Raw genomic sequence first — 19,146 nt, 5'->3', positions numbered from 1 at the left:
TGAGTTTTTACCCTGGAAGATAAAATATGATAAGCTCCCCCTCAGCATAAAAAAGCAGGTCTACAACCAAAACAGTCTTCTACCAACAAGTGCGACTATTGCCCTTCACATTTAAAGATGCCACTGCAGTTAATTTCTCTGCCAGACTTCCTTTTATCAGCAAAATTTACACTTGAGTTGTTTGGAGGAATAAGGCTTGAATTATACCATCCATGTTATCTCTCCTGGGAAGAAGATGCAACTTAACTTTAAAAAACAACAACAGAAAAACCCCTTCACTTTCTGTTTTAGAATCCATCCTTAGTGTCTGTTCCAAGGCAGAAGAGTGGTAAGGGGTAGGCAATTGGGATCAAGTGATTTGTCTAGGGTCACACAGCTAGGAAGTGTCTGAGGCCATACTGGAATCTGGGACCTCCTTCAGGCCTTGCTCTTTATCCACTGAACAGTCCAGCTGAATTCAACTTTCATCTGATTTTTCTCCTTCCCATTCCATTTAAATTCTACATATTTAAAGATTAATACTAATAATAATAGGTCCCTAGTAGTTTGAAAGAATCCACTTTCTTCTAAATTTACTATACTAGTTTAAGCTATCAAAATATTTGATAATATTCTCTTGAAAAAAGCCCTCGAGTTCTACATTGGTCAAGTTGGGCTATATAATAGTTTAAATAACTAGGGCTGCTAAATTAAAAATAATAATTTTATGCCTTTCTTACATTATAGTTTTTTCAGTATATGTTACCCAATCCTGCAGCAATCCTCGGATCAAATGGAACTTTCCCATCTACAAAAAGTAAACAGTCAAGCAAAAACAACCAACATAGGGACTATATTGACAATGTATGCGACATTCTGTCCTTGCAGTCCCTCCTCTCTCTGCTCTGGAGGTAACTCTTATTTGTTATCCAGGATGGAGTTTAGTTATTACAATTAGCAGAGCTTGACTATCCTTTGGTGCTCATTAAGTATCTTCTTTTATCTGCTTGCCTTGTGCTAGGTCAGTTCACATGAAACTTCCCATCATTCTCTGAATTCATCGTATATTACTACAGAGTAATGTCCATGGTTTTCATAGGCCATAATTTGTCCAGCCATTCCTGAATTGATGGGTATCCATTATGTCCCAATTCTTTGTTACCGTAAAAAAGTTCTGCCATGAATATTTTAGGATATATTATGCTTTTGGTCTTCTTGGATTATATAATTGTTTTGGTAATAGATTCAAATAATTAAGTTACTTTTCTCACCTTATTCCAGATTGTTTTCTGGGACAGTTTGACCAGTTCCTAACCCTGCCAACTTTGTACTTGTGTGTCTATCTTTCCAAAGTCCCTCCAACAGTGACTCTTTTTGCATCCTTGCCCATTTGCTCAAGGAGCCGTACAGCCTCAAAGAATAATTTATGAATGGCCTTAATTTATTTTTTTCTCTCAGGAGTGAGTTGTAACTTAATTTCATTCAACCACTGCTGGTTTAAAAGTCTTCTGAGAACGGGCTGTTCAGAGATACCTTGACTTTTTGTATCATCCTCAAAGGCAGTTTTGTATTTATGAAATGCAAACATACAAGCACTATTTCCAAGTGTATTCCAAATTCTAAATAACTGAATCCAATCAAACTCTTGGAATACAATCTATTTGAAGGATAGTATTTTCATCAATCTGCTCCACCCAACCCCAGCTTACACACAAACCTAACTCAAACTCACAGGCTGAGTCTCAGAGTTTGGTCGCTGAGACCTTAGATGGAAAGGTGTAGTCTGTGGATTTGCACTCCTAAAACAATAGTTCAGGGCAGCTAGGTGACTCATTGGATAAAGAGCCAGTCCTTGCCAGAATGTCCTGGGTTCAACTGTTACCTCAGATACATTCTAGCTTTGTGATGCGGGGCAAGTCACTTAACCCCAAATACCTAGCCCTTACCACTTAGTATCAATTCTAAGATAGAAGTTACAGTTAAAAAAAAAAAGCACACAAGCCCCCACTATTAGATTTACCTTTAAAAGACATTAGAGAACAGCAAGGTGAATTGAGAGCAAGCCTAGAAATGGGAAGTCCTAGGTTCAAATCTGGCTTCAGTTACTTCCTGGCTGTGTGACCCTGGGCAAGTCACTTAACTACCATTTCCTAACTCTTACTGCTCTTCTGCCTTGAAACCAATATACACTATTGATTCTAAGAAGAAAGGTAAGAGTTTAAAGAAAAATAAAGAGTCAGTAGACATAAATAGCTCAAAGCAAAGGTAATTTCTAAAAGAGTATAATTAGAGTAATAGCTATGAAGCGTCCCCACCCCACCCCATATATGCAAGGCACATTCTCCCACAAATACACAAAGCATCCATGTGGGCACAGACTGTGAGAACACTGGAAGAGAGACACACTCTTCTGAAACACTTGTGCTAGTCATTCACGCTTCATGTTGTGCACCCGTTTTATCTGTTCTCATGGAGTCTTCCTGCTGCCTCCCTTCTCAGTCCAGCATCTCTGCTAGATGAATTCCCAGAGTCATGCCCGTCCATCGCTCCATTCACAGAGCTAGCTAGCTCTCTCTGGTACCCATAGTCAACTAGGAAATAGTTTTCTTGTCTTGAGTTCGACTCTGTTCTGTGTTCATTTCTGCATAGAGAGCGTGCATCTCTGCTTCCTGTTGGAAGTGTCTTGGCGTGCTCAAACTCTCTAACTGGCACACTTTGACTGTACTTTAAGGGCCACTTGGAGCATGCCGGATCCTTTGCTTATAACGCAATCAAGGAGCCTTCCATGCCCTCTTATTTACTAATCTTCCTTCCCCCGTATTTTTTTCTCCACAGTAACTCTCCTAAGCGCCTTTCTTCTCAACTCACACAGCCAATTCAGTCTTTCATCACCTCCTTCCTAGGATTGGCCTCCTGCCTCAAAACTCTGCGGCTTCCAAAGAATCCATCTCATAGTTGCTAAAGTGAATCTCTCCATACCTTTCCCTACTCACTACTCAGTAAACTCCAATGGCTCTTTCTTGCCACTAGGAATAAACAGGTACACCCCTGGGTGTACCTTTTTTATTTAACCCTTCCTGCCATGGCTCCAAATGCCTTCCTAACTTCATTATCCATTACGTCCTACAGTCTAGTTGGCATTTTTTTAGGTCATTTTTGAATCATGTCTGACTCTTAGTGACCCCATTTGGGGTTTTCCTGGCAAAGATACTGGAGTGGTTGACCATTTCCTTCACCAGTTCATTTTACAGGTGACTAAATTGAGGCAAACAGGGTGAAGAGACTTGCCCAGGGTCACACAGCCAGTAAGCACCTGAGGCTAGATTTGAACTCAAGATAATGAATCTTCTTGACTTCAACGGGGCCATCCTAATCTACTAGGCCACCTAGATGACCTAAGTAATGAATGCTGTTTGATGATTGGCTGAAAAAACAGTATTCCTGGATTTCTGGATGGATTTTTTACCAAATCTCTCATGATATCCTTTTCTTTGTGGACAGAATGGAAAGATGTGAACTAAATGCAGTACATTTCATTGGCTTTGCAATGAATCGGTCAGTTCTTTAGACAAGTCCCCTTTCTACTCCCTCGTGCATCCTTCCCTAGGGTCGTTGAGCTTGGTGCAGAACCCTCTTTATAGGTGTGGCAATGTACAATAATTACCCTCATGGGCAGGCGCAGTAGGGACAAAAGATAGACATTAGGCATCCGCCTGTTTCTAGCTCCAGCCTGGGCAGAGGAAAGGGAGGGCAGAGGGGAAGAGGTACTGGCGACCCCTCTTTAGAAGTCAGAAGCTTGGAATTCTTGCAGTTTGAGCTTCTCAGTACGGATTTCCAGTTATTCTCTTTTTAAAAAATGACAGGAATCCCACTGCCAAGAGAGCGCAGAGCAAAAGATGAGCAGAAATGGAAAACAACCACAGGAGCAGGAGGGAAAAGGCTTCATTCAGTAAGAACCGGAATAGTGGAACACTCTGTGCACTTTGGCACGGCCCCCTTTGCTTTGGGCCAATTTTTCTGTTTGGAGCGAGTGCCGGGGGATTATTCAATCAACTTCCAGGCAGAGCTGAAAAGAGCTAATTGAGCGGCAGAAGCCGCGGGTGGATGTCTGGGTTTGTGTGCGTGTTTGCACAATGCTCTTTCCTGTTATGACTGCCGGGCGGCCCGCCTGGGTCTGACCAGTTGGGGGGCTTGGAGGGAGGAGGGAGGGGGGCGATGGCTGTATAAGTCTATTTGTTCTCCATCCCCTTTACTAGCACCTCGCTTTGTCCCTGCAGCTGAGAGAGCTCCAGAACATCCCGGCGAGCAGCTGCCAGCAGAGATGGGTTCTGCCGCTTCCAGCTCCCAGTTCACCCCCAGCCGGCTACTCGCTCTGGCTGTCCTGGCGCTTGTCCTACTGCTGTGCCTGGGGCCAAGTGAGTGTGACCCTGCACTGTGTGGCGCTATCCGGGTTTGAGATGCGGAGGGACTTAGGAGGGCCGGACGGAGAGCTTGGGGAGCACTGAGCTTGGCTTTGCAGCTCAGAGAGCCCCTGTGCTAGGGACCTGGGATGGGATGGGATGGGATGGGATGGGGAAAAGATAATCAAGAAGAGAGGCCATTCCACATTAGGCTGGGGCTGTGGGTATGGGGGTCCAGAAGAAGGAAGCTCTGGGAGCTTAGGAATTGGGGAGAAAGAAGGCAACAGCTTTAATGGGTCTGCAAGTGGATTGTGGTTTGAAAAGAGATTTGATAAAGGTGTGATGCTGGCTCTTCCAGCTGGTGTCCATAGACAAGTGACTTACCACCTCTGCCCCCTGATTTTTCTCCTCTGGATGTGAAAAGATGGCAGAGATGATTGAGGTGCCACTGAGTCAGACAGAATTGAGTTTGAGACCTGCTTCAGGCTCTTGCTGGCTGGGTGGTCTTAGGGAAGATACTGAACTCAGTGCTTTAAGGTTACTAACTAAACTGTAACCTGGAGAGCAAGAGCTCTCTACCCAAAATGCAATCACAGGACAGCACCTGGCTCCCACAGTGTCCACATGGGATAACAATCTACCTGATCTGTCAGGTCATTGTGAAGAAAGTCCTTAAGAAAGTGAGTGGAAGAAGTTGAATGGCAATCAAGTCAGCTGGTGGACAGAAGGGGACTCCAGTATGAAGACAGTAGGGGAAGAGTACATGTTAGGGCTTCCAAGTGTATGTGCTCATGAGCAGGTGGAGATGCTGAGAATTACTCCTGTTTGGATACTTCCCATTCTTCCTCTTCTTGTACCACTTGACTCTAGATGATTTTGCCATTAAATGACTGGGCAACAAGGAGAGAAAAATCATTTCACCTTCAGAGTTTCCCCAATTCTTTTATCATGAAAGAGAAATTTACTGCTTTGGCAGAGATTAGTAGCAGCCCAAGTCAAAAGTTTCCAAGAACCTTCTGAGAGTCATTTTACACTTCATTCTCTTTACTTTTCATGGAAAAAGGGCATGGTAATTGTTATTAGCAAGTCAATGGATAGTACAAGCTTGGTCTGAACTTGGGACTTCCTTTCCAAATGGGGAACATGCACAAAGTCCTCTGGGAAGAAGAGTAGAATTCATTCAAATTCTGTTTGACTTCAATGTGCAGAGAGCTAGGATCAATGGGTGGAACTTTCTGGCAAGAAGCAGAATTTACTACCTCCATAAACAGTGAATTCTCCATCAATAAATGTTTTCAGGCAGGGGCTGAATGATGACATGGATGCCGTTCCCATTTGAGTAGAATACATGTAGAACCATGACTCTGGAGCTGGGAGCAACCTCAGAGGCCTTCTAGTCCAAAGGCTACATTTTTCAATGAGAGAAACTAAGGCATAGAGAGATGAAATGACTTGCCTACAGTGAGGTATTAATTATGAGAGAAAGGATTTAAATCCAGGATCCCTAATTCCAGAGCAATACATAACATGCTCCATTTTGCAATTCTGTATGGTGAAAGTTTATGAGATCTACTGGAAAATCGCAAACTAAAGTACACACAATATTATTATTTGAACTTTCAACACCTGGTTGCCCTTCCCCATTTTTAAAAGAGATTAGACTGAAGATTAGCTATGAATTGTTACTTTTCAGTGATTGTTATTTGTTAGATTAATACAAAGAATTCAGTAACTTGAAATGAAATGTTCCTCGATGTATTTATAAATCAAAGGCTTTACTCTATATTTCCTAGAAGTATTTGGGAGGATTTGCATCCACATACGTACACACATGTGCAGATAATCAAACTTGAATAACATAAGCCAATTAATAAGTATCTATCACCAAGAAGTACATTTAAACTGGCTAGAAGATTCAGAGCTAGCGAAGATGACAGAGTCTGGTGAATTAGGGAGTGCTGAGTCTACTACCTCAGTGACGTATTAGCTAGTAATGATGCTGGGAGGGGAAATTCATGATGCAGGGGGAAATTAGTTAATATTATCTGTCCTTCGTTCTCTTGTGACAAATGTAGTTCAATTCAAATTATCTGTGATGCTTTGTAGATAACTGCACTGATTGATGGGAGAATAAAGACAAAGACGATTCACTTGAGAACTTGGGATTTAGTCTAACTGTAGGATTTAAAACTAGAAGGTCATTACAGATCATTGAATCCAGGAGACCTTAATCTTTGAAATGATATATGTTTGTATATATATGGTGTATTTATAGACAAATATAGTTATGTATTTATGCACATATAAACAACAAAAATATATTGATATAACATTAAAATATATAATTTGAACATACAGATTTGTGTATATTTAGATATAAATTTGAATAGTCATGTGTATATGCATGCGTTGGTTATATAGATATACATAGAGTTATGCATATAAATAATAAAAACAAAGTAAATATGATTATAAAGGAAGGTAGTTATACTGAAAGTTATAGTCACAAATTTGTACATATTTTTATATATCATTTCTCTATATATCTAGAAATAACAACATAAATAGGATCATAAGGGAAATATGTTATGTTGAAATAGTTGTTTAAATATAATACATAAATTATAGAATTTGTATTATATTACATATATTTTCTGAATATATAAATTTGAGTTTTGTTTGCATTTTAATATAGATTATGTGGGTATATATTTATATGTGCATAAATGTTTGTGTGTGTATATCTACTACCTATAGATATACACAGTACTATATATAGTGTGCATGTAGTACTAAGTCATAGATAAAATGTGACCCCAAGTTGACTCTCAGTCCAGTGCTTTTTTCAGTTATAGTATGTTGTTATTTTTGGAAGGAGATTCTCTGTAGCTATTAATCAGTCCCTAAAATCAATTCAAATTTGAAGATCAAAACTACATTGTATTCATTAATCTTCAAAAACTTTCATACAAGAATTGAACAGTAGCTGGGACTATCTACCCTTGTATAGATGGCAGCTCAGGAGTTGTTTGTGAACAACTGTTGAATGGATGAACTGATGGGCTATCATGCAGGGTAACTGAAAGCCAGACTTTACAGGCTTGCTCAAACATTTGTAAGTAAATTATAATAACAGTGGGGCAGCTAGGAGGCACAATGGGTAAAGTGCCAGACCTGAAATCAAGAAGGTCTTCAATTCAAATCTAGCATCAGACACATTTTAGTTGTCACGCTGGGCAAGTCACTTTAATCCTGTTTGACTCAGTTTCCTCATCTGCAAAATGTGCTGGAGAAGGAAATGGGAAACCACTTTGGTATCTTTTCTAAGAAAATTTTGAATGAGGTAGCAAAGAATTGGACTGGAATGATTGAACAGCAACAACATAAGGTATCATGTCTCACCTAATCCTTATCTAAGCTAAATATCTCCAGTTTTTTAAGAGGGCATTTTATGATGGGATCTCCAGTTTCCCTGCCATCCTGGTCTTTCTCTTCCAGACTTACTCTAGTCTGTCAGTGTCCTTCCCAAAAATTAGTGGCCAGAATCACACACAGATTCCACGTGTGGTCAGACCAGGGTGGAATAGAGCAGGACTGCCAATTTCTCATTTCTTTCCTAAAAACATCCTTTTTGTTTGTTTGTTTTGTTTTGTTTTTGGTCAGTTAAGTCAAATTGTTGCTTCATGATGAGCTTAAAGTCCTTCAAATCTTGTTCACACCCACCATTGTCTAGTCAGGTCTCTCTCACCCTAGTTTTACCCAGTTGGCTTTTTTATTTTTTTACTCCAAATGAAGAATTATAGTGATTTGAAGTCACTGAGCTGGCCTGCATTTGTGTGTGTGAATATGTGGACCAATAGTGGTAAGGAATATGTAGATATAATTTACAATGAATCAAAATAGACTTTTTCTCCCTATAAAAAGAAAAAAAGGTAAAAAAAAACAAAACTCAAGACACATAGTCAAGCAAAACATATTCCTACACTGGCCATATAATTGTCATTTTTTAATATAATGAGGAAATTTTAATTTCATCAATTCATTGAAAATTCATTGAATAAACATTTATTTATTGTTGTTATTGTTCAGCCATTTTTGTCCTGTGGGACTTCAACTCTTCTCCACCCCAGGTGGTGTTAAACTGGATGGTTTATTTTTTTTTTTAATAGAATCCTTATTTTCTGTCTCAGTATCAATTCTAAGACAGAAAAGCAGCAAGGCTAGGCAATGAAGGTTAGGTGACTTGCCCAGGGTCACACCTAGTAAGTGTTTGAGACAGGGTTTTAACTCAGGTCTTCCTGACTCCAGGTTCATTGCTCTATCCACTACACCACCCAGTTACTTTAGGCAACAAAAAGCATCCACTTAGCAGAACACTCCATTAAGTAGTGATAGGCTGATATAAAGATCACATTTTAGATAAGTCACAACCCCTGCCCTCAAGAAGCTTATGTTTCTGGTAAGGAGTAGGAGTAGAAGACAGATAACCACATTAATAACTAATATTTATGTAATGCTTTAAGGTTTTCAAAATGCTTTACTTATATTGTTGATTTGATCTTAACAGCAACTCTGTGAGGTAGGAGCTATTATCATTCCCATTTTCCAGATGAGGAAACTGAGGCAGACAGAAATTAAGTGACTTGTCCAGCATCAAATAGCTAGTAGACGTCTAAGGAAGTATTCAAATTCAGATCCTTCTGACTCCCCACTGAGAAGTGAAAAATAAGTCACTACGTAAGGTCTGGAAAGGATAGGCATTACTTCTTTGGTGATTAGGACCAACTTTCTGGAGAAGTTGACATTTAGCTAAAATGTTAAAGATTAGAGAAGAAACAAATGAGAAAGAAGCATGTAGCTTCCAGCCTTGCCAGATCAATTTGTCAAGCTTTGATCGTTGCTTTAGAGTGATTAAAGGGGACCATTCAACCCTGTTGCTGATCTTCATTTTTCTTTCTTTCAGATGGAACAACAGGGAACAAACTGAGGCTCTTGCTTCAAAAACGAGAAGGTAAATAGACTAGAACTTGCAAATCTTGTGTTCTTAGCAGGATTTAAGCATATCCCAGTAAAGTTGTGAATGCTTCCTCACCAGAGACACGCTTTGGAACTATCAAAAGGGTTTCTGCTTAATCAATTTGAAGGGGAGTGTGGAGAGTGTTATAGTAGTTTAATAATCTTGCTGATAATTTGGTCAGTGTTGTTCCTCTAGAAATCTGTCAGTGGGAACTGAGAAATAAGGAACCTACCCGAAGGCTTCAGTGTTGATGGAACTTTGATTCTCTTTCAAATCCCTGGACATTTTAGCATGCATCTCCCTGAACTCAAGTCTATTTCTTTCTAGTTTATCATTCTTTAAAGGGCAATAAAGTTTCCGTCTCATGGAATACTTAGGGAGCTGTGCTGGTTGACTGATTCTTCTTTTTTTAATGTCTTTTGTTCTTTTTTATTATTACTAATATAATTTAATCATGAGTGTCTCAGTCCCTCCCTGCCCTCCCCACATCATAAAAGGCATCATATAGTTAACTGAATTTTTTTGAGCTGAAGATTGTCTTTGACTACTGTTATTGAAAATGTTTCCTAAACCTGAGGCAGCTAGGTAGTGTAGCAAATAAAGAGTGCTAGCCCTGCATTTGAGAGGTCCTGGATTCAAATCCGCCCTCAGACACTTCCTAACTATATGACCCTGGGCAAGTTACCTAACCTTGATTGTTTAGGCCTTGCTGGTCTTCTGTCCTAGAACTGATGCTAAAACAGAAGGTGAGGGTTTTACAAAAAGAAAAGAAAGAAAAGAAAGGGTTTCTTAAATCATTGTTTTTAACTAAAATCAACCCGAGAGATCAGTTGGTCTTATAAAACTTTAAGAACAATTAGAAAAAAGAAAAACATTAAATATCAACATAAATTATACTTGCATGGTAACATTGACATTTAAAAAAAAACATGACCTTCTGTATTAGAATAGATAAGTGTCAGTCCTGAAGCAGAAATGTGCTAAGGCAATTGGGGTTCAGTGACTTGCCCAAGGTCACACAACTAGGAAGTGTCTGAGGCCAGATTTGAAGCCACAACCTCCTTCCCATCTCCAGACCTGAGTCTCTCTCCACTGAGCCAATTAGCTACCCTGACATTAACATTTAATTTAATTTCTATTCAGAAAGTTTCCAAACACTTTTTCAGTCCTTTTCAAGTTTCCATTGATACATGTACTTTCACTCATTTTTTTCCCTATGAACATGAGTAAAAAGTATTCTATTCTTCCATTTGGTTCTCATTGTTGGGTTTTGTTTATTTTTTTGCATTATTTCAAAAGATTTTTTCCAGATTTTTTCTGAATCCCTCATATTTGTCCACTTAATTGATTTAATTATTCTGCTAAGCCAAAATGTGTTCAACTACTTCCCTATGGCTGAGAATATACCCTAAAGATATTATTATTATTTATTAATATTATTAAAAATAAGAACTATTTGCTCAAAGATTCTCAAAACGGAGTTATATGTAATTAAAAGAAACAACTGGAAACAATCTTGATGTCTTAAGTGTTTTTATACCTTAGGAAATATAGTAAAAGGTTATTTAATTTTTTAATATTCATTGCTTCAATATGTAGCTTGGTCCTTAGAACATAGTAGAAGCTTAATAAATGCTTGTTGGTCAATTAATAGTGGGATCTTTCTTGACTCATTCAGTATCTAGCATTGCCTCTGAATCTGGAGAACTGAGTACTTGCCCTGGTTTTCCCATTGTGACATTGGGAGGGTGACTTGTATTCATAGGCCTGAATTTTCTCATCTGTAAAATGGGATTGGACCCATTTTACATTGGAACAATCCTTGAAATGGTTCCTTTCAGGCCCCAAATTCTAACTTCCTGGGTTTCTGGATATCATTGATCTTGGTTCTTTTTATCACAACTATATCTATGATGGAGGGCTGGCAGTTTCTGGAGAGCAGTGTCTTTTGCAGGAGTGATGCTTTAGGTTGGGGTGATTTAGGCGTATTCCACCCCACTCCCCATTATACATTAAAAGACTAGTTTTTGTTTTTATTTTGGGGTAGGGGTAATTCCCTCCACTGTTTCCTGGATCATTCTCCTTCCCCAGCTCCCCACTTTTCAGTCTCTAGCTCCCTTTACATCTCAGCTGAAGTTCTATCTTCTATAGGAAGCCTTCCTTGATTCCCCCGTTATTCATGTTTTCCTGCAAAACAGCATCTGCCACACTTACATTTTTGTTGAGTTGAATTGGATTAGTTCTCTCCCTTACAGGAGAATCGAGTAGCATTTTGATTCACATCCTGGTGGAAAGACCCTTAAAACTAAGCCCGTGGACCTACAATGTACTTCATTTGGTATTCTACTGGTTCTTTAATGGTATTTCTGAGCCCATGGGCTGAATGGTGTTCAGTCATGGTGGCAGAAAGCTTGTGGTTGAGCTTCATTGCATAGGCTCTTGGGGTCATTAGTGGAATCAAAGTTCTGCCCAGGGATGGGGACGTTCCTGAACTTTAGAAGCCCTTGAATGACATATACACTCCTGATCTCTCCAATTTTTCCTCCAAAGAAATAGGACTTAATAAGACCAACATGGAGAAGTATTGGGAGGTGATAGCCATTTGTCATGAAAGTGAGGCTATAATTTTCAGCTTGGCATGGTAGGAATGGAGTTGTAAAGGGGATGTAATGCATTTTGATATTGATTCCTGCCAAGAGGGAGAAAAACCATGTCATGTTCTTGGGGAATGGGGGGAATTGATCATTTCAGCATCCGCTCCAACTAAGATGGAAGTTTCAGTAGGTGAAAGCAAAGCAAAAGAATTTTTAAACAGCATGAAACGCCAGAAACGCCAGCTGTGGGACCGGTCTCAGCCAGATGTCCAGCAGTGGTACCAGCAATTTCTCTACATGGGTTTTGATGAAACTGTAGGTATCCTTTTTTCTTTTTTGATTCTGGGATGTCTGATAGGGAGTTGGGGAAAAGGGCACTGAGGGTGATGAGGATCCAGAACACAAATGATTGGCTTCTTTTAGTTTGCGTTTATATATTTTTAAAAACATTCTTTTATTTTACATTATTTTTATCAGACTTTTGCTGATATTCCTCTCTCCTTGCCTATAGAGTACTGCCTTAAGGGTCCCAGAAAAACAGTTGAATAAAACTAGCCAACACAGGGACTGTGTCCGATATAACATTTACCATATTCTGCATCTGCGATCTTCCATCTCCCTCCCCAAATCAAGGAACATTGTGCGTTTGTGTGTGTGTCTGTGCACATATATACACATGCTTTCCATTTGCCTTCTGGAACTGCGATTGCTCATTGCCTTTAACCTAAGCTCTGCAGATTATTAGTTCCCCAACAATAGAGGACTCTCAGTTAGCTCCTTCAGCCCCATATTAGCTACATCTGGGAGTAGATGAATGTCTTTGTGCTGGGCTGAGGCTGCAGTCCAGTCCATGTGGGCGGATGATCTGTGGAGGTATGTGTTTAACTCCATGGCGCAGCCTCTGCCTGGATCCCCTGAGAGTGGCTGGTCTCACGAGCTCGAGAAAAGCTTCCAGCCTCACCTCAAAAATGTCAAAAACCACAAAGTCGGGCTCTGGGATGCGAGAAGGGGGGAGGAAGAGAAAGTGCCATTGAAGAGAAAACAGGCGTTCATTCAGAGATGCTGACTTCCAGAGGAGCTGCAGTCAAAGCAGGGTTTCCAGTCCCTCTACAACCAGTTCAAGGCTCTAGCTGAACGAGGCCCGGGGATTTTATGTCGATATACGTATTTGTATCGTGCACACAAAATAAATAGAGGATAGCCTCTCTTTTTTAGGGACAAATCAGAGATTTGTTGAAATGTTGGCTCCTCCAGGCTTCTGGAATATCTTGGCATAGAATTCATTGGCAAAATAGAAATTCAGCCATCGTTTGGGGTGTGGGCATCATACATAGGGTGGAAAATAGTTCTGCAGAGGAAGTTTTCATAGGAAAAACTCTAGCTTGCACCAGCAGAAGGTGGAGGGAGAGTGAGAAGTCATGGAACTGAGTGCCCTTTGCTTCCAATGAGCATTTCATGGGTGGCCTCTCTGAGTGAGGCTGTTGGAAATACTCAGCAGCGGAACTCAGGCTCGAACGCCCATTCTGGAGTGGGTGGGCATCAGAAGGAGTCATTAAAAAAAAAAAAAGGCTTTTAAGCCCAAGTTTCACCCTAAGTCTGGGAATGAGAAAAACAAGGATCAGATTCAAATCTCAACAGGCATACGAAAGGCAATTGTGAAAAAAGATGAACAAACAAGAGAATCGTAAACAGGATATCTTGCAGAGGGAGAGGCAGACTGACTTCACTGTCCCACTTCTCTTTCTTGGCCCCAAAGAGGAATATAACTAAGTCACCTGAGGAAGATGATGAGATTTCCAGCATACTCTTGCCTCCTTCTCTGTGGTTGTTGCTGTTCAGTGAGCATTTTGTCATAGCGGATCCTTTGGGAATCCGTAGACCATAAATATCCAGGAGGCTTTCTTGGCAGTGATACTGCAGGGGTTTGTCATTTCCTTTTCTAGCTCATCTGACAGATGATGAGCTGAGGCAAAGAGGGCTAAGTGGCTCACTCGGGTTCCCACTGTAAGTCACTAGTAAGTGTCTGAGGGGCCAGATTTGAACTCAGGAAGATTAGTCTTCCTGATTCTAAGCCCAGTGCTCTATCCACCCAAATGATATAAAGATACCCTATAACTACAGGTAACACTTCAATCTATAATGACATCTTCTTCCTTTGATTTCCTGTAGTACATGTAGCCTATGCCATGGTTCTAACACTTATTTTTGGGCTAGTATTACTTTTTAATCTTTTTTATTTTTTAAATTTTTAATATTATTCATTCACCAAGCTTCTTCTAAGTGCAACGCACTGTGCCAAGTGCTGGCAAATGTAAATATGGGAGAACCCTTACATGGGCAAGGAGAACCATTAAGGGTTGCTTTTTTTTTTTAATCTAGAATTAATAGGATTAGAGTATTACCATAATGCTGTAGAAAAAGAATTAAAATGGGATTCACAAGTCTTGGATTTTAACTTGTACTTTTATTCCCAGAACTTAGCACAGTGTCTGACACATCATAAGTGCTTAATAAATGCATGTTGAGGGGTTATCTAGGTAGCACAGTGGATATAGTACCAGACCTGGAATCAGGAGGACCTGGGTTCAAATCTAACTTCTCAGATACTTCTTAACTATGTGACTCTGGGCAAGTCACTTAACCCCAATTGCCTAGCCCTTATCATTCTTCTGTCTTAGAATTAATACTAAGACAGTAAATATATAAATAAAATATGTGTTGAACTGACCTGATCCTATCTCTTGAATTTCATGAGAACCCTATTTCTGAGTTCATGAGTGATGACTACTGACAAACTAATGTCAAAGACAGCTGGTGAAACCTGCCTTGCTCTCGATAGTAAAACGTTTGGTGGTCATGGCAAAGTATTTGATAAGTGGATTGAAGTTTAAGTGTCAGAAAGATCTGGATTCAAATTTAGCCTCTGTCACATATTGGTTGTATAAACCTTGGCAAGTCACTTAGCTGCTTGGGGCCCCAGAGAACTTTAAAACTAAGAGCAGGCACTTGTCTGCATTCACAAAGTGGATTTTATGCTGTGTTGGCAAACCCCCAGGTTTGAAAAATAAAATTAAAAAAATTTAAAAAGCCAAATCTAACACTAGACTGAAAAGTTGGGTCCTTGTCACAGATAATTTCACAAATGCTGGAGTAAGAGGCAGCTAGGTAGCATAGTGGATAGCCTGTAGCCCTCTAGTTAGGTGGACCAGGGTTTAACTTTGGCCTTAAATACTTCGAGCTGTGAAACCCTGGAAAAGTTAGCTAACCCCAATTGCTTAGCCCTTGTTGTTCTTCCACTTTAGAATTGATATTAAGATAGAATGTAAGAGTTTGGAAGAAATGGCTGAAATAAATTCCTTTTCAGATGGCTAATTATTTACTTCTGCTGTGTTTTGCATGATAATATATGTATAGCCTAGATCAAAAAATTGCTTTCCATCTCTGAGGGAGAGGGGAAGGAAATGGTTTGGATCTTATAAGTTGGGGAAACATACACTAAAAATGATTACATGTAATTGGGAAAGTAAATTATTTTTGAATCAAAAATATTTCTGAACACAAAGAAAAGGGATAGATGTACTTTCAAATATTTTTCATCAGTGCCTTTTAAATAAAAACAAATTAAGATTTTATTTGGAGAAAATACCTGGAAGAAACCACTAAATTTGGAGAGGGGACAGCTTTTCAAGGGGAAAGGAATTGGAGGGGGATGCTTATGTTACTCCAACTCAATATCTTTGATATTCTTTTTGATTCAGAAATTTGAAGATGATGTTACTTATTGGATAAACAGAGGCCGAGATGGCCACGACTATTATGGAGGTTACTACCAGCGTCATTATGATGAAGATGCAGCCATTGGGCCTCGCCATGCAGACACTTTCAGGCACGGAGCCAGCGTCAACTACGATGACTACTGAGTGCCTTTTCTGATGCTCTGGATGGAGTGCCAAGGGCTTTGTCTTACCTCACAGGGTTGTGGTGAGATGCAAAGGCAATAATGTATATGTAAAGCACTTTGCAAACCTTAAAGCATCATATAAATATAAGCTATTAATCTTCCTGTCTTCCTAGTACATTTTGAAAAGATTTTTGTTTGTTATCACTGTAGTCACAATTAAACCAAAAATATTGTCTGCGCCCTCCTTTAAGTTCTTCACTGAACGTCCACTCCACATCCTGGAGACCTTCCTCATTTTTTCCTATTACTGGGATGAAGAAATGAAATTGTCCAAGAAGTGGGAACCATTTGATTTTTTTTAAAACAGCCACCACGCTGGAACAGAGAGCTCTAAAAGTGTTACTGACCTGAGAAATGCTAGGGGGAACAAGCCGTGAACTGAGCTAGAATTGTCAGGGCTGATGTGCAGCCACCAGGTTTAATAGCAGAGTCTGATTCATTTGGAAGGAAACAAAGAGGCACATCTGATCTGGTGGTCAAAACCAGCATCTTGTGTGGTTGTTTATTCTGTGTCAAATGTCAACCATTACTAGGGATGATGGCTAGAGAAGTCAAAATTCTGTAATGGAGTTAATGCTAGTAGTTTCCTTAAAAGTTTGATTCCTAAGAATGAATTTTAGATTTTTTCCCTTAAGTTTCAAAAACAGAAGAGTGGAAGTATATTCCATTCCTACAGCTCATCCCTTTGATTAGCTGGTTCCTCCTGAAATAATCACGTTAATTCTGTCTCTTTTATTGATTCTATTTAAAATAAATTGATTTGTCCTAGCTGGGTGACCCTGGGCAAGTCACTTGACCCCCATTACCTAGCCCTTACCACTCTTCTGCCTTGGAACCAATACACAATATTGATTCTAAGATTAAAAAAAAAAAAGACTGCTCTAAGACTTTTGGGACACCCTGGATATTAACTTTAAGGGAATAATAACAGTAGTGTTTTATTTGCTTCTGTGTGCCTATTTCTTGTGTACATTTTTATCAGAAATTATCATTGCTTTAAAAAACCATAATCGTAGCAGTTATATTGTTTTATTGTATTCTTCATTTTACAGCCCTTCTTGTGGATCTTGCCATGTTTGTACTCTCATCTTTGTCATTCCCGAATGGCACAATAATCCATTCTTAAATAGTTTTGGACTCCCACTAGAATGTTTCTGTTTTATTTAACTCATGATCTTTCTCTTTATGACAATAATGCAATTGCTAAAGAACAATAGAAATACCTCCTGATGCTTGATGTATCGTCTTATACAAAATCTTATCTTCTACATTCTTATACAAGAAATAAAATTTTGTTTCAAAATGCTTGTTGCTACTTTTACTTGGTTAAAAATGAAGCTGATTTTAAGATCAATGACAATGTCATTAATTTAATATTTCAAAAGTTTGAGAGATGACTGGGAGAAACCACAGCAACAGGCCAAAGAGGACCACACAGAAAGGCAAATTACAACAGTTTTCTCATTTCAAAAAAATCAAATTCCATTCTGCCAGTTTGTTATCACCAACATCCATAAAAGTATGGTACAGCAGAAAAAAGCATGGTCTCTGAAGTCAGAGGGTCTAGGCTTAAATCTTGCCTCAGATGTATATACTATGTGTGTGTGACTTCATACAGTCCTTTTTATTTCTAAATATGTAATCCTATGACCCTATAAATAATAGGGAGCCACTGGAGGTTATTGAGAGGGTGGTGATATGGTCAGACCTATGATTTCAGAAAATCATTTCAGTGGCCATGTGGAAGATGAACAGAGGAATGACCTGAGATAAAATAACCTAATTGGAATATATTGCAACAAGTCAGATGAGAAAGGATAAGGGCCTGAAGATGAGGGTGGCTATGTGAGAGGTATGACAGAGGCTGGCACAAGAAAAAGTGCCAGGCTGAAGAGTGTGTGAAACTTATCACCTCGATGGGGGAGGGGCTTGAGGAGGGGTGAATCTTGAGGAAGACAAGACTCTGGCTGGTAGAGGAGTTGATCTCTTGGTCTTGAGAAGCTGAAGACAGAAGGTGGGGAAAAGACTTACTCCTGAGGGTTACCCATTTTTTCCTGCTGGTGACTAGAAAATTTTCCCCCACAACACTTCCCAATTGAAAGGACTTTCTGAAGAGAAACTGAGCAGACTTTACCTCAGCTCCTGTTGCCCAGGGGTGAGTCAATCTGACTTTCTCTGAGGGGGCTTAGGCTGCTCAGGCCTGAGTTCCCCCCAAACTCGATGAAGGAGGAAAAGGGTTTTAGATAGAGGCAGGGACCCCTTTTCCCCATTTTCCTTTCCCATTCTTTCCATGCTAGTTATTCCTTTGTATTACCTTGATTGAGTTGATATTTAAAAAGTTATCTGTTCCTCAAGCTGAGTGTGAGTGAACAGATCAAGGGGAAACCCTTTGGTCTCAAGTAGTGAAGGGGGGACAAGAACAAATCGGGGAGAGCAGCTTTAGCTAAGGAGGGAAGGCAGAAGGGGGAAATCTTCAAACCTCCTCTCCTCTCTCTGAGTCAACCCTAAACATCAACTGTCTCCCCTGTACCCCACTTTGTGAAGGGAGGTTCTCCTCTCTATGCTGAAAGATTGAACCTCTCAAATACAAATTAACCTCCCCTTATAATACAGAGGAGAGAAGAGACTGGCATATATCTGAGAGGTATTGTAGACATAGAAAAGAAAAAGGTTGGTAATGAGTATGTGGGGTTACTGTCAAAGTTGATACCAATTGGCTAACATGAGGGACTGGAAAATCACGCCCTTAATAGTAATAGCAGAGTTCAGAAGAAGGGTCAGTTTGCAAGGAAAGATAATGAGTTGTCCAATATGGAAATTTATTTGATTGATTATACATGTCTGTGATAGAGTGGGTTTTTGGTTCTTGTGTATTAGTCTCTCTGTGTGTATACCCGCATATACTATATTTAAAAAAAAAAAAGATAATGAGTGCTTTGGGAGATATGTTGAGTTTGAGAAGCCTAGGAGCCATCCAGAATGAAATAGCCAATAAGCAGTTGGTAATGGGGGATTACAACCAAGGAGAGACACAAGAGTTGGGTATATAGATCTGGTAGTCTTCTGCTTAGATGACAACTGAATTAAAGGAAACAGATGCCACCAAGTGGATGAGACTAGAGAATTGCTTTACCTGTACTTTAGGACCCATGTTGTCTTTTAGAGATCATTGTTCCCCTTTCTACATATTTGTAA

The 19,146-nt window shown here is 39.6% G+C and overlaps 1 protein-coding gene across 3 annotated transcripts in view; it reads left to right on the top strand.

The window, feature by feature from the left end:
* ECRG4 (ECRG4 augurin precursor) overlaps positions 1-17,254 on the top strand; it is a 61,978-nt gene extending 44,724 nt beyond the window's left edge. The window contains exons 2-6 of one of the 3 annotated variants that reach the window (XM_056808180.1): positions 3,843-3,928; positions 4,257-4,394; positions 9,343-9,390; positions 12,148-12,305; positions 15,749-17,254. In XM_056808180.1, coding sequence (XP_056664158.1) covers positions 3,886-3,928; positions 4,257-4,394; positions 9,343-9,390; positions 12,148-12,305; positions 15,749-15,910 — 549 coding nt within the window. In that variant the 5' untranslated portion in view covers positions 3,843-3,885 and the 3' untranslated portion in view covers positions 15,911-17,254. Of the gene's footprint in view, positions 1-3,842; positions 3,929-4,017; positions 4,098-4,256; positions 4,395-9,342; positions 9,391-12,147; positions 12,306-15,748 lie in introns of those variants that run through there. The other 2 variants (XM_007501193.3, XM_007501192.2) reach the window with 2 other exon arrangements.
* The last annotated feature ends 1,892 nt before the right edge of the window (positions 17,255-19,146 follow it).

Source organism: Monodelphis domestica, chromosome 8 (assembly GCF_027887165.1).
Source record: "Monodelphis domestica isolate mMonDom1 chromosome 8, mMonDom1.pri, whole genome shotgun sequence".
Lineage (NCBI taxonomy): Eukaryota > Metazoa > Chordata > Mammalia > Didelphimorphia > Didelphidae > Monodelphis > Monodelphis domestica.
The sequence above is the reverse complement of the archived record's forward strand: the minus strand, read 5'-3'. Positions and strand labels throughout refer to the sequence as shown.